Below are 14,916 nucleotides of genomic sequence, written 5' to 3'. Positions count from 1 at the left end.
TCCTGCATCAATTTGCAGCACAGTTTGTCATTGTATCTAGTTATTTATCACTTGCTGATGGTTACACTGACACATGCAATGGCCATCCCCATTATTCAGCACAATGCAGAGCGAGCAGTGATAACTAACGTGAAGTACAATTTATGAGCCTGGGCAGTCCCAGGAACACATTAAAGGGAAATACAGCCAGAAAGAGCTATCATTATAGCTGTGTAAGCAAGGATGGCTGCCTTGTGTCCACTGTATACTGCAACCCTGTTGGTGAAATGAGTTGGGTATCAGGTATAGTAGGGAGAGATGGTGCCTATAGTAGCAGTGGGGGATAATAGCCTCTGGGAAGGGACTGGGGCTGTGGGATAGCAGGTATAGTAGGGAGAGATGGTGCCTATAGTAGCAGTGGGGGATAATAGCCTCTGGGAAGGGACTGGGGCTGTGGGATAGCAGGTATAGTAGGGAGAGATGGTGCCTATAGTAGCAGTGGGGGGATAATTGCCTCTGGGAAGGGACTGGGGCTGTGGGATAGCAGGTATAGTAGGGAGAGATGGTGCCTATAGTAGCAGTGGGGGGATAATTGCCTTTGGGAAGGGACTGGGGCTGTGGGATAGCAGGTATAGTAGGGAGAGATGGTGCCTATAGTAGCAGTGGGGGGATAATAGCCTCTGGGAAGGGACTGGGGCTGTGGGATAGCAGGTATAGTAGGGAGAGATGGTGCCTATAGTAGCAGTGGGGGGATAATAGCCTCTGGGAAGGGACTGGGGCTGTGGGATAGCAGGTATAGTAGGGAGAGATGGTGCCTATAGTAGCAGTGGGATAATAGCCTCTGGGAAGGGACTGGGGCTGTGGGATAGCAGGTATAGTAGGGAGAGATGGTGCCTATAGTAGCAGTGGGGGGATAATAGCCTCTGGGAAGGGACTGGGGCTGTGGGATAGCAGGTATAGTAGGGAGAGATGGTGCCTATAGTAGCAGTGGGGGATAATAGCCTCTGGGAAGGGACTGTGGCTGTGGGATAGCAGGTATAGTAGGGAGAGATGGTGCCTATAGTAGCAGTGGGGGGATAATTGCCTCTGGGAAGGGACTGGGGCTGTGGGATAGCAGGTATAGTAGGGAGAGATGGTGCCTATAGTAGCAGTGGGGGGATAATTGCCTTTGGGAAGGGACTGGGGCTGTGAGATAGCAGGTATAGTAGGGAGAGATGGTGCCTATAGTAGCAGTGGGGGGATAATTGCCTCTGGGAAGGGACTGGGGCTGTGGGATAGCAGGTATAGTAGGGAGAGATGGTGCCTATAGTAGCAGTGGGGGGATAATTGCCTCTGGGAAGGGACTGGGGCTGTGGGATAGCAGGTATAGTAGGGAGAGATGGTGCCTATAGTAGCAGTGGGGGGATAATAGCCTCTGGGAAGGGACTGGGGCTGTGGGATAGCAGGTATAGTAGGGAGAGATGGTGCCTATAGTAGCAGTGGGGGATAATAGCCTCTGGGAAGGGACTGGGGCTGTGGGATAGCAGGTATAGTAGGGAGAGATGGTGCCTATAGTAGCAGTGGGGGGATAATAGCCTCTGGGAAGGGACTGGGGCTGTGGGATAGCAGGTATAGTAGGGAGAGATGGTGCCTATAGTAGCAGTGGGGGGATAATAGCCTCTGGGAAGGGACTGGGGCTGTGGGATAGCAGGTATAGTAGGGAGAGATGGTGCCTATAGTAGCAGTGGGGGGATAATAGCCTCTGGGAAGGGACTGTGGCTGTGGGATAGCAGGTATAGTAGGGAGAGATGGTGCCTATAGTAGCAGTGGGATAATAGCCTCTGGGAAGGGACTGGGGCTGTGGGATAGCAGGTATAATAGGGAGAGATGGTGCCTATAGTAGCAGTGGGGGATAATAGCCTCTGGGAAGGGACTGGGGCTGTGGGATAGCAGGTATAATAGGGAGAGATGGTGCCTATAGTAGCAGTGGGGGATAATAGCCTCTGGGAAGGGACTGGGGCTGTGGGATAGCAGGTATAGTAGGGAGAGAATTTTATTAAAATATATTAAACAAATACAATTAAACAATAATTACATTTCAATCAAGCAAAAAACAAAACAAAAACAAACAAACATATAAATCAATATCACATCAAAAAACAAAGCGTACCTCCCTCCAAAGCATCTTATTTCTTACAGATCATTTTAAAACACATATCAAGAGGCATCTTTATGTTTCTTTTTTTGAAAATTGTCCAAACATTTCCCAGCAGACCGTTTAACCTGTACCCGCACACCTGCCCCCTGACTCTCCATCACATCTTGCTCCCCCAACTCCCCTTCCTCCAGTGACTCCTTTTCTGCCCCCTGAGACTGAAAAGCCCCTTCTCTTTTGCTCTTCTTCCTGCTGGAGATGATATCAGATGAGAGACTTTTCCTTTTCTCCCTCTCCTCCTCCTCCTCCTCCATTCTCTCCAACTCTACCTGTTCCTCTGCTAAATCCCCCCACGACTTCCCTCCTGGCAAAACAAACCTATTTTCAGTTGGGAGGGTAATTACACCTGGGCACTGAGCCTCCTTAGCTTTATTAGATTTGCTGCCCACCACTATCCAACCATCCCCTCCACCTCCCTCCTCTTGGGCTGCCTGTACCGCTGCCTGTTTGTTCTCTCTCTCCTTCCCTCTCACCTCTGTTGGGCGCCCCCTGTCTGTCTCTTTTGCCCCACCTGCCCTCTCCTCCCCCCTTCCCTCAGTCTGGGGCAAGTTCTCCCCTAGCATTGGGGTACTCATTACTTTTTCCAGATTGGGACAAGCCTTCCTAATGTTGCGCCAGGCGTCGGGGCAGGCCCTATAAGCATGGCCGGATTGCATACACAGGTTACACTTTATGGCCTTTACACACTCCTTGCTTGGGTGCCCAGTCTCCCCACACAAAGCACATTTCTGTATGTTACACTTTACAGCATAATGCCTGTTGGACCCACATTTATAGCATAGCCTGGGCTGGCCCACATAGAAACAGACACCCCTTGCTTTCCCAATGAAAAAGGAATTTGGGAGATGTTTCTGAACATTCTGATCCACATGCAGTTTTACTTGGACTTTATACCCCCCTATCCAGAATCCCTCCTCATCAAACACCGGCTCCAGGGGGGATAGGACAGTGCACTGGCGCCGGAGCCATATGAGGATGTCCTGCTCATGCACTGTCTCTCTCTTCATGATAATGGTGACCAGTTTGGTTTCGGGTTTGGACACAGGGATTACCCTAAACCCCTCCCACTCCTTGGCCTCTTTACTCAGATGGTACCGCCTCCAGAACTCCTCTAACCCTTGGGATAACTTATAGCTTAAATCAAACTCAGTGTCTGTGACACTCAGCAAGGCATAAACGTCCTGTGGGGTAAAACCCAGCAACTGCTTAATGATGTTTCTGGCCACAAACCTGCGCCCCGGGAAATCCTCCCTCTCTTTCTCCCACTTAATTTTCACAACATTCTTCCTCTTATCAAACTCATCATCCTGCTCACGTGCAAAGAATCTCCTTCCCTCCCAAACACTGCCCCCCGCAGCCCCAGCAACACTCTCAGTCCCCCCTTGCACATTGCTTTCCCCAGCAGAATAAACGACATTTTTTCCTTCCCCTCCCCCCTCAGTCACACACGTTGCATTACCTGCAATCACCTGCACCTCAGCTGCACCACTCTCAGCCGCTTGCACCTCAGCTGCCCCAACACTCACTGCCCCTCCCCCCTCACTCACACACATTGCATTACCTGCAATCACCTGCACCTCAGCCCTCATCCCACTCACGGCAGCTGCACACACACCATCAGTATTGGAAAGACCGTTACTATGCACAGTATCAGTAGCAACGCTACATTCTGCAACAGTTTTTGAAACCTCAGTCTCTTTGAGCAGTTCAACGACTTTAAGCAGTCTCTCAGTAGTCACATTGCCTTCTTTCATCTGCTCAAACCTCTGCTTGTTGCCATACAGCGCCCTCCATGGCTCTATAACAGCCAGAATGTCTTTAATGTAGATCTCAGTCTCTTCCAGCTCCTTATTGAGGAAAGTCACCTCTCTGATAAACCGAGTTCTCCTCTCTCCTTTCAGCGAATCCTCACTCTTTATCAGTCTGTCAATGTCTCTGTTTAACTTACTTTGTTTTTCCTCCAAACACCGCAGCTCTTTCAAAGCATTAATAATGGTGTCATACTGTATAACAGTCTCAGTACCTTTGTGCACTTCCCCAGCCTTCCCCAGGGGGCCGGCAGCCATTACCTGCTCACTCTCCAGGGCCACACGGCTTCCATGTACCTCACAGGCAGTAGCCATTTCCTGATCACTCAGAGCGCTCTCTGCAACCTCCAGGGCCACACAGCTTCCATGTTCCCCATTGGCAGCAGCCATCTCCTGGTTGGTCAGAACACTTTCTGCAACCACCATTGCCATATGGCTTCCATGCCCCTCACTGCCAGCAGCCATTTTGCAGCCATCAGACTCTCCTCTCACCTCCTGGTCCGCCTCTGCTGTAGCTCCGCAGCTCCCTGCAGTTACTCCAACACCGGCGGCGCCCAGGTCCTCAGAGTCACTCTCCATGCCGCTTTGGGAACAGCTTTTGCTTTTCTTTTCCTTTCCTTTATCAGAGCAGGAAACATTGCCCTCTGCAGTGCGCTCCACTGTCACCATGATGTTGGACTCAGTGGCCTTCCTGCTGCTTCTCAAACGGGTCTCAACTACCCGGCCAAATGGTTTCGTCTTCTTCCCCATTGAGTAGGGAAAAACAGTAAAAAACAGAGAAAAAGTACCCACAAAACTAACCCCCAGACCCAGCCGGGCCTGGGAGAAAGTCACAACTCCACAGAGCACTCAGAGCACCTCCACTCAGTAGCAACAGCAATGAGCAAATGGCCTCTGGGAAGGGGGTGTGGCTGTGGGATAGCAGGTATAGTAGGGAGAGATGGTGCCTATAGTAGCAGTGGAGGGATAATAGCCTCTGGGAAGGGATGGGGCTGTGGGATAGCAGGTATAGTAGGGAGAGATGGTGCCTATAGTAGCAGTGGGGGGATAATAGCCTCTGGGAAGGGACTGGGGCTGTGGGATAGCAGGTATAGTAGGGAGAGATGGTGCCTATAGTAGCAGTGGGGGGATAATAGCCTCTGGGAAGGGACTGGGGCTGTGGGATAGCAGGTATAGTAGGGAGAGATGGTGCCTATAGTAGCAGTGGGGGGATAATAGCCTCTGGGAAGGGACTGTGGCTGTGGGATAGCAGGTATAGTAGGGAGAGATGGTGCCTATAGTAGCAGTGGGGGGATAATAGGCTCTGGGAAGGGAAGGTGGGTGTACCAGTACATAAAATAATATACTTCTGTATAAAAATAAAGATATAACTTGTAAAAACAAAAGTGAGGAATCCGTTCATTTTCATGCCAAATAAAGCTCACTGGTGAAGCGCAGTACTAAATCTCTATGTCCATCTCGCCAGGATAGTAAATAAGTGCTGCGGTGCATTTGCAGTAAATGGAATTAAACTTTTATGTTCCCACTTTGCTCTTTCACCATCAGAGAAATAAAAACAAAGCAAGAAGAGCAGAAGGACCATAAAATCCTAGTTAAGGGGTTAGAAATAATTGTGGGGATTTTTCCTGTTCTACACAATAACTGTTCATAACGCAGGTTTTAGGGCACGGAGCAGATTTCCTACCTCCTTATAGAAAGTCCCAGTATCAGATCACATTGCTCAGGTATTGGGAGATATTTTATATCATATTCAACCTGCTGCCCAGTACCTGCTACTGAATACTATTCCCATCATGCACTTGGCAGCTTTCATTTGTTAGGGGATGCAGGTACTTGAAGTTCAGCAGCAGCAAGAGGGCCGGGTGACCTTATTTCATTGATTAGACAGATGATTGTTTTAGTGTTTTTGGAGATGTTTTCTGCATTTCATGAATTTTTAAAAAGTGAAACACAGGTGATAATGGCTCGGCCACTAGAGGGAGCTCCTGCTACATTCATTCCTTGTCCTTTCTGTGCAGTTCACTGAAGCCTATGGCAGAATGTAATAGGAAGATACCCCATTTAAATGCATTTGTCTCCCCCACAGGTCTCGATCTGTCAGTGGCGCATCGACAGGCCTCTCTTCCAGCCCCCTCAGCAGTCCAAGGGTAAGTATTAAAGTGGGCTCCACCATGGCTGAGATGGGGGAGGTGGAGCAGAACTCCCTGAATGTCCATCATGTTTCTGGCTCACACATTCACTACAGATGCAACGTCACAGCGCACATTGTCACCCCCCCAGCAACATCACACATTACAGAACCCGTCATGTTCTGGTATTGGCCAGCCTGCAGTCCTGTCGTCTGCGGCCCATTGTGTATTTGGCCCCTAGTGATTAGCAAATCTCTTTTCCCTTAACTGCATTTAGTAACAGTGCCCTTTATAGGAAGTAGCTAGCAGGGGTCACTGCTGGGGGTCCCGCTCATTACAGGGTCCAGTAGAACTGCAGCTATAGTCTTATTATTCTGTTCTGGGAAGAGACTGCAGCTATGAGATAATAAGCCTCATTTACAGAGTGCAGGGCAGGGTGCGAAGTACATAAAATTGGTGCAACGCCATGTAGAATAGCAGCAGGTATTTGAGTTCCACGGTAAAGGTGGCCATACACGAGCAGATCCGCTCGCTTGGCGATGTCGCCAAGCGAGCGGATCTTCCCCCGATATCCCCACCTACGGGTGGGCGATATCGGGGAGCATTTAGGTTAAAAAAAAAATAATCCGATCGTTTGGCCCTGGGGCCAAACGATCGGATTATGTGGGCGGCAATGGGGCAGTCGGATCGGGGACCGCATCAACGAGCCGATGCGGTCCCCGATCCGACCAGATTTTCTAACCTGGCCGATCGAGATCTGGCCAATTTCAGGCCAGATATCGGTCGGCCAGGCCGCTCTGCTCTCCCCATACACGGGCCGATTAGCTGCCGAATCGGTCCAAGGGACCGATATCGGCAGCTATAGTCGGCCCGTGTATGGCCACCTTAAGGGTGAAGACACACAGAGCTACTAGTAGCAGCTACATGTCACGGCTACTAAAATAGACAATGCTCATAATTTACTGATAATTGTCTCTATGTGTGTTTTAGCAGAGGCAATTCTCAGTATTGTCTGTGGCAGAGGATTTCCTGGCGTTTAGTAGCTGTGACAAGTAGCTGCTACTAGTAGCTCCGTGTGTCTTCACCCTAAGGGCTGTGACAGACAGGAAGTTTAGTCGCCCGCGTCAAATCTCCCTTGTCGTAGGGGACTAATCTCCCCGAAATCCCGTCCCACCGACGAGAATGTAAATCACTGGTGGGATGGTATATGCAATATATGCGCACATGCGATTCGCCGAAATTGCCTTGAGAGGAAACGTCGGTGATTTCAGCACCTCGTATGCCATCCTACTGGCTATTTACATTCTCATCGGTGGGACGGCATTTCGGGGAGATTAGTCACCCACGACAAGGTAGATTTGACACAGGCGACTAACCTCCCCGTCTGTTACAGCCCTAAAGGTGTGTGTGTGCCTGTGAATACAGCGCTGCTGCTCTGAGCCGGTAGTGGTGGGTTCTGGGAGTTGTAGTTTTAAACACACACCTCTGTCCAATGATATGATAGGATCAGACACCCAAACCAGTCTCTGTATATGTACCGGTCAGTAGCCATGAGTGATAGTTCCCCAGTAAGCGAGGGGCCACAGGTTGCCCAGGGGCTACAAAGTATATAGTATGTATACAGTAAGTATATAGAATGTATATAGTAAGTATATAGTATGTATACAGTAAGTATATAGAATGTATACAGTAAGTATATAGAATGTATATAGTATGGACCCAGCAGCACCAATAGAGAGCCGGTTCCGGATAGGATTTGCCGGTACAGAACACGGTGCGACCATGTCACACTTCTCCATCTCATTGTCCAACATCAATGCCCACCGGGCCCTTTTCTGTCCCCCCTTTGCCAGAGTCCCGTTTTCACTTTCTCCCCCACACCGCTGGAACCGGCCGAAGGGGAGGACCCCCGAGCAATCTGGCAATCCAAAGCGGCGCACCGCCAGCCCGACCCGAAGACCCAGACGCTGCCGGCTAAGACCAGCCTGGGAGAGAAGCCCCTGCACACTATTAAATCCAACCCGCTCCCCATAACCATGGCCGCCTCCTCCCCACCGCATGACTCCTCATCTTCGCCTCATCGCTCCCCTCTGTCCCCCCCTTTCTTCCCCACCTCGCTGCCCGCTCGCTTTTTCCCTGGTACTAAATCCGCCACCAAATCTGTCCCTTTGCCGCAGGTGACCCCTCACCCTTCTCCCCGAGGTAGTCCCCTCCCTACGCCGCTGGGCACCCCAGTGCATACGCCCAAGGACAGCCCGACTGGGACGCCCAGTGGCACCCCTCCCTCAAGTCCCGGTGTTGGTGGGGTGGCTTGGAAGACACGGCTTAACTCCATTAAGAACAGCTTCCTTGGTTCCCCTCGGTTCCACCGTCGGAAATTGCAAGGTACGTTCTAAGTGCGCCACCTAGTGGCTCAGTGTGAAATGACTGTACGTTCAAAGACATTCCGCTGGGCGAATCCAAGTTCTTTAAAGGGGTGTTCACCTTTGGGTTAACTTTTAAGGGGCCCATTCATTAAACCACGATTAAGTTTTTTTGAGAAAAAAATCGTATTTTTTCTAACATATAGAAGTTTTCGTAATGTCCACGATAATTTTGTTAAAATTCCACAGCTTTTTCCTGGTTTTCCACAAACAAGTTGTATTTTTCACAAAGACTACAACCATTTGGGAATTCATTCAAGCTTCGGTATCGTGATTTTCCTTGGGCCAGGTTGGAGCTGCAGAGTGCCATTGAGCCCTATGGGAGACTTTCCTTGGGCCGGGTTGGAGCTGCAGAGTGCCATTGAGCCCTATGGGAGACTTTCCTTGGGCCGGGTTGGAGCTGCAGAGTGCCATTGAGCCCTATGGGAGACTTTCCTTGGGCCGGGTTGGAGCTGCACAGTGCCATTGAGCCCTATGGGAGACTTTCCTTGGGCCAGGTTGGAGCTGCAGAGTGCCATTGAGCCCTATGGGAGACTTTCCTTGGGCCAGGTTGGAGCTGCAGAGTGCCATTGAGCCCTATGGGAGACTTTCCTTGGGCCGGGTTGGAGCTGCAGAGTGCCATTGAGCCCTATGGGAGACTTTCCTTGGGCCAGGTTGGAGCTGCAGAGTGCCACTGAGCCCTATGGGAGACTTTCCTTGGGCCGGGTTGGAGCTGCAGAGTGCCATTGAGCCCTATGGGAGACTTTCCTTGGGCCGGGTTGGAGCTGCAGAGTGCCATTGAGCCCTATGGGAGGCTTCCAAAATCATGCATTGAATGATTGAATGATACAAACGTTCGGATCTGAACATTTTGTGACTTTCGGGGCGCAACCACAATATTTTCGTATAACCGATAAAAGAATTTTTGTGACATTGTCAAACATCAGAAATTATCATGGTTTAATGAATGGGCCCGATGGTATGAGGTCGAAAGTGAAATTCCAAAACAATTTGCAAATGGTCTTTATTTTTTATTTGTAGTTTTTTAATTATTTTAATAATCATTCTGCAGCTATCTGGTTGCTAGGGTCCAAATTGCCTGAGCAACCAGAGAGCGCTTTGAAGGAGAGACTGGTATATGAAAAGGAAAGGGCCTGAATAGAAAAATAACTAATACAAAGGAACAATAACTATAATAAAATTATAGCCTCACAGAGCAATAGTTACTGGCTGCCGAGGTCAGTGACCCCCATTTGAAAACTGGATAGAGTCAGAAGAAGAAGGCAAATCATTTAAAAAGTATAAAAAAAACAAATTGAAATTGAAAATTGAAAAGTTGCTTAGAATTGGCCATTCTATAATATACTAAAAGTTAACTTGAAGGTCATCCACTTAAAGCAGTTAGTAGTTCACGTCTCTTAACTTATTGTTTGCAGATAGAATTCCATAAACGTTTCTTAATTGCTTTCTGACTTTCATTTTTGTATAATGTTGTTTGGTTCCCTTCCCCCCCCCCCATGCTTTCCCTGTAGTATCTCAGTGAGCCTGGCTGCTGATTGGCTAAACTGCTACAATGTGATAATTACATGATCAGTAATGTATGATAAATCATATTGCCAAACCCTTTAAATCTTCTGTCTCATAAAATCCTTTTTTTTTTTACCCCTCAGTTCCGACTCCTGAGGAAATGTCAAGTCTTACGCCAGAATCCTCACCTGAGTAAGTATCAAAACAATGAATTGGGGAAGGGGGCGACCCCTCTCCATGTTACTGTGCCCTACTAGTACAAGTTTTCTTTAGTTAGTTTGACAGTGTGACTGTTTTAGATGATACGAGGGTTGATTCACTAAAGTGTGATAACGTTTATCGCATGCTTTTTTGCGTTAAAATTTACGCGCAAGAAAACGAGTGATTCACTAAAGTATTATCGCATGTGTTAAGTCGCATATCGCGTGCGTTAAATAGTGCGTGACCGAATGCGTTAATTTTACCGCACTGCTTTAATTCTCGAGCAGAAATAATACTAACGCATGATTCCAAAACGCTTAGACGCGCTAAATATCACATTAGTCTGTGCAAAAATTAACCCCTATTTGGGGCAGGCGGTAATTATAGAAAAGTACAGTTCATGAGCTTTTGGCAACACAATATGGACTTTGCAGTGGGATTTATTCAAGTCTGTGTTGGCCCCAGAGTGATGCAGCCGCCAGTTTGCAGGGAAATGGGCATTTTCATAAAAAGTAGTCTTACGAACATAATGGTGATTATGGCTAATATGGCGTGCACGCGATAAGTAGTGCGCTGCATTAATTAACGTGCGTTGCGTCAAATACCGCACGAAAATAGTCTTCGCAACTTAAATAACGCAAACAGCATCGCGTCTAAATTTACGCAAATATCCTTTTAGTGAATCATGCGTTAAGACGCGAAAAATTAGACGCAATAAAATTTTTAACACACTTCAGTGAATCAGCCCTATGGTCTCTTAGTTGGAACTAGTGCCCTAGTAGAGTATAAAGTCACGGCCCCATGCCCAGGTACAAGAGTCATGGCTTGATCTCCTCTATCAATACTGGCATATTCAGTAAATAGTCAGCAGTCAGTGGGAAACCAGGGAATACATTAGGGAATGTCCCATCTAGTGAACCCCATGTGAATAAGGGAATGTGGGGTTGACATATGTATTTAATCAGTGTCGGTCCCCACACCCCCCCTGGGGCTCCTGCTTTTACTGGAAGTGAAACTGAAGGGCTCCAATGGGTATTGTGTCCAGCAATGGTCTTTTTGCAGTAATATTAAACCCCAGTGTTCAAGCCCCACAGGAAATAACTGGGCGCAGTTCTGGAGTTGGGAATATTTAGTATTGAAATATAATCAGCTAAATGTTTATTAGCTTGAGATGAATTATACATTTTTTTCTAATGCAAGCTCAGCTCCAGCACATATACATAATTAATAGGGTACTGAGAAGGACTATTCTTGGTGCTGTAGGGCCCAGTCCCTCTTGGTGCTGTAGGGCCCAGTCCCTCTTGGTGCTGTAGGGCCCAGTCCCTCTTGGTGCTGTAGGGCCCAGTCCCTCTTGGTGCTGTGGATACAGTCTGGCTATGTTTGATGGGTCAGTGCCGATATCATCTCATGCATCTCTTTTGGATTTTTTTCTTTTTCACAGGCTTGCTAAAAAGTCCTGGTTTGGAAACTTCATCAACCTGGATAAAGAAGAGCAGATCTTCGTGGTCATTAAAGACAAGCCTCTTAGCTCCATTAAAGCCGACATTGTCCATGCTTTCCTATCAGTAAGTATTAATAGTGGCACTGACGGTGTGAGAAATGAGAAACACAATTACCACCCTCACTGGTTTTATACAAAAAAAAACATAAGTACTACTACACAAGTAGTAGTAGAGACAGAGGTATCAGTCAGACTCCTGCAGTGGCACAATTACCAACATCTAGCATCTAAGGCCAGTGGGGTAACAAAGTACTGCTGGGCCCCCAAGCAAAGAATCTTGGGAGGGCCCCGGCACACACTCCAACTACACGCCCCTCCCTCCAAGCCCATGTTTGTTGCTTCTGTTTAGAAAGGCAGCGGGCACGCAAATTTTCCTTGTAGAAAAGTGGCTATAGAGGAAGCTGACCCTGCGCCCCCCCCGGGTCCCCCACGACCACGGGATCTGCTTCCTCTATAGTTACGCCACTGCTGAATGCAGAAGAATTGTGGATGGTAGAAAGTTGTCTGTCCATGCTATAGAGACAAGGGAGCGAAAATAGACAGAGCCAACCAAGCAACAACTGTGGCCCCCAGAAATATATACTGTATGGGCCTGGCCTGCACAATTACAACCAGTATGACGGCCATGTGTAAACAATAATACTGTACCTCAGTATAATCTGCTCATGTTCCTTATTGCTTATGGGGGTGGGGGAGCAGGCAACTGATTCTCAAACATTTACAGTGGCATTTACACCCTTGAAATGATTTGGGATCATGTTCAGTATGGCAGCACCACATGCAAACCCAGCCAATAATAGGTCGCCCTATAAAAGGCAACTGACCCTCGTCTTTGTATTGTTTTGTTCTCAGATTCCAAGTTTAAGTCACAGCGTGATTTCCCAGACCAGCTTCCGAGCAGAGTACAAGTCATCAGGGGGTCCCTCTGTGTTTCAAAAACCTGTCAAGTTTCAAGTGGACATCAGTTATTCCGAAGGGGCTGAAGCACAAAAGGAGAATGGAATATACTCTGTGACCTTCACTCTAATATCAGGTACAGTACCTGGGGCTCATTAGTAAACAGTGAGCAAATTTACACCACGGCATTAACCCATGGCAACCAATCAGATGTTTACTTTCACTTTTCTACTTAGAGATAATTGAAAAAAGCTAATCACTGATTGGTTGCTATGGGTTACTGCCCAGGTACAAATTTGCTCAGTGTTTATAAATGAGCCCTACTAGTGTGTGCACAATGTCCCCTGTACTAGAGCAAAACCCTTATGTTCCCATCTACAAAACAACTGGTAATAGATTATTGAAACAACCATTAATATGGTTTAGGAGGGGTCATGGGTGCCAAGCTGACATAGATATGGTAGTTGTTTAGGAGGAGGGCATGGGTGCCAAGCGTACATAGTAGGGTTGCCACCTCTTCATAAAATCTGTACCAGGGGGTGGGGTCATGAATGGGTGGGCAATGATGTAAATGGGAGGTTCAGTAATGTCACAGGGTGACATAAAAGGGGCAGAGCCAGACAAGACATAAACAATATAAAGTTAGGTGAGTATTGTATTGGAGACCGGCCAGGGGGCAGATTGACAAGTTATTACCAATTTACTATATTGCCGGTAAATTTGTTATACTGACCCCGGCCCTCCAACCCTAGTACATAGGTACGGTAGGTACGGTAGTTGTTTAGCAGTCAGGCACGGGCTATAGGTTACAGTTTGGCACACACAGTCAGTTATTTTCTTAAAGTCTGACTCCTGACTCCTCCATGAAGAGAGAATGAAGAGAGTGAGATGCTGGGGGGGAGATAGTTAAGTATTAACTTGATCAGAAATGGTACAGAATTTTTAATTTCACTATGATGAAGCTTAGATTACATTTCATTTTTGCAATATTACCCATAAACATTTAAAGGGGAACTAATTCCCTGTAAAGGATGACTTGTAATTCTTCCCCTTGATACCAGTGGCACATGGTCCCCAGTGAGTAGCAGCAGTCAGAATTCCCTGTGTGCCATTGGGCGGATTTGCTCATTTTGACTGTAATGACATCATGGCTTTTGCTTTGTCTGTTGGAAAGTGTTGGCTTCTTCTGAGTGACAGCGTCATGTTTCTGTTTGGATTTAGGTCCCAGCCGCAGATTTAAGAGGGTAGTAGAAACAATTCAGGCACAACTGCTGAGCACACATGACCAGCCTTCAGTTCAGGCCCTGGCAGGTGAGTATTCACATAGATTTACTGTTTTTTAATATCAAAGCATAGCTGTCATAAGAAAGGAGGGGACCCCTGACAATGCAGGAAGGCTGGGGCCCCCATCTGAGGGGGTATTATATACGTGATGGATGTCTGAACCTGAAACCCAGCTTTTGTTAAACTACAACTCCCAGAAACCTCTCTCACATGTTGAAAGTTGCGGCTGCTGGAGGGCTGTAGGTTGGACATCCCTTATATATATATATATATACAAACAGTCATTAAGCTGCACACCAATAGTATTAGATGCTACCTGGGTGCCAGTGAGAAGTAGTAGAATGTAGATTAGAGATGGGTGACGTCAGATGAAGTGAAAAAGTGAGGTTTTTATGTAGGACTGAGTGGGGTGAGTGCCGTCACCCATCTCTAATCTATAAATATATATATATAAATATTTACATTGTATAACATGCCAGTGGTCTCTCTGATATTGGGTGGCCAAGAGACAGAGAAACACTGTAACACCCATCTGTGTATTTTAAAGTAAAACTTTAAAATACGTGAATGTAAAACTGATGAGGGATCTATTCTAAGCAATTTTGCATTTTACATTCATTATTCAATTCCAAGGCATTAAAGGAAATATGGGCTGTTAATATGAATGAATTTTGTTACAACAGCGCCACCTGCTGGTCAGTTTCCAACCATTATGTTGTCCAGGGAGAAAGAAAGAGGCCTGGTCTAATGTTCTTCTGGTTGGGAAAAACATTAGAAACCTCAGATAACTTTTCTCACATCAGCCCAACCCTCTTTCTTTCTCCTTCCTCGACTGGATCATAGTCAGAAACTGACCAGCAGGTGGCGCTGTTGTAACAAAATTAATTTAACAGTCCATATTTCCCTTAATATCTTAAGGGATACATCCCCCATAGAAATTGAAAAACAAAAATATAAGATAAATCAGGTTTTTATGTAGAATGACATATAACTG

General features: G+C 47.2%; 1 protein-coding gene across 6 annotated transcripts in view; it reads left to right on the top strand.

Annotated features, from left to right (window-relative positions):
• The window catches only part of brsk1 (BR serine/threonine kinase 1), a 174,176-nt gene that overhangs the window by 154,523 nt on the left and 4,737 nt on the right, over window positions 1–14,916 (top strand). For 4 of the 6 annotated variants that reach the window (XM_004916306.4, XM_004916305.4, XM_004916304.4 and 1 more), the window contains 6 exons: window positions 6,068–6,128; window positions 7,964–8,495; window positions 10,183–10,231; window positions 11,682–11,805; window positions 12,594–12,774; window positions 13,860–13,949. In XM_004916306.4, the coding sequence (XP_004916363.1) occupies window positions 6,068–6,128; window positions 7,964–8,495; window positions 10,183–10,231; window positions 11,682–11,805; window positions 12,594–12,774; window positions 13,860–13,949 (1,037 nt within the window). The remainder of the gene's footprint in view (window positions 1–6,067; window positions 6,129–7,963; window positions 8,496–10,182; window positions 10,232–11,681; window positions 11,806–12,593; window positions 12,775–13,859; window positions 13,950–14,916) is intronic. The other 2 variants (XM_002939241.5, XM_004916308.4) reach the window with 1 other exon arrangement.

This window comes from Xenopus tropicalis, chromosome 7, assembly GCF_000004195.4.
Source record: "Xenopus tropicalis strain Nigerian chromosome 7, UCB_Xtro_10.0, whole genome shotgun sequence".
Taxonomy (NCBI): Eukaryota; Metazoa; Chordata; class Amphibia; order Anura; family Pipidae; genus Xenopus; species Xenopus tropicalis.
This window is presented reverse-complemented; position numbering and strand designations above follow the sequence as displayed.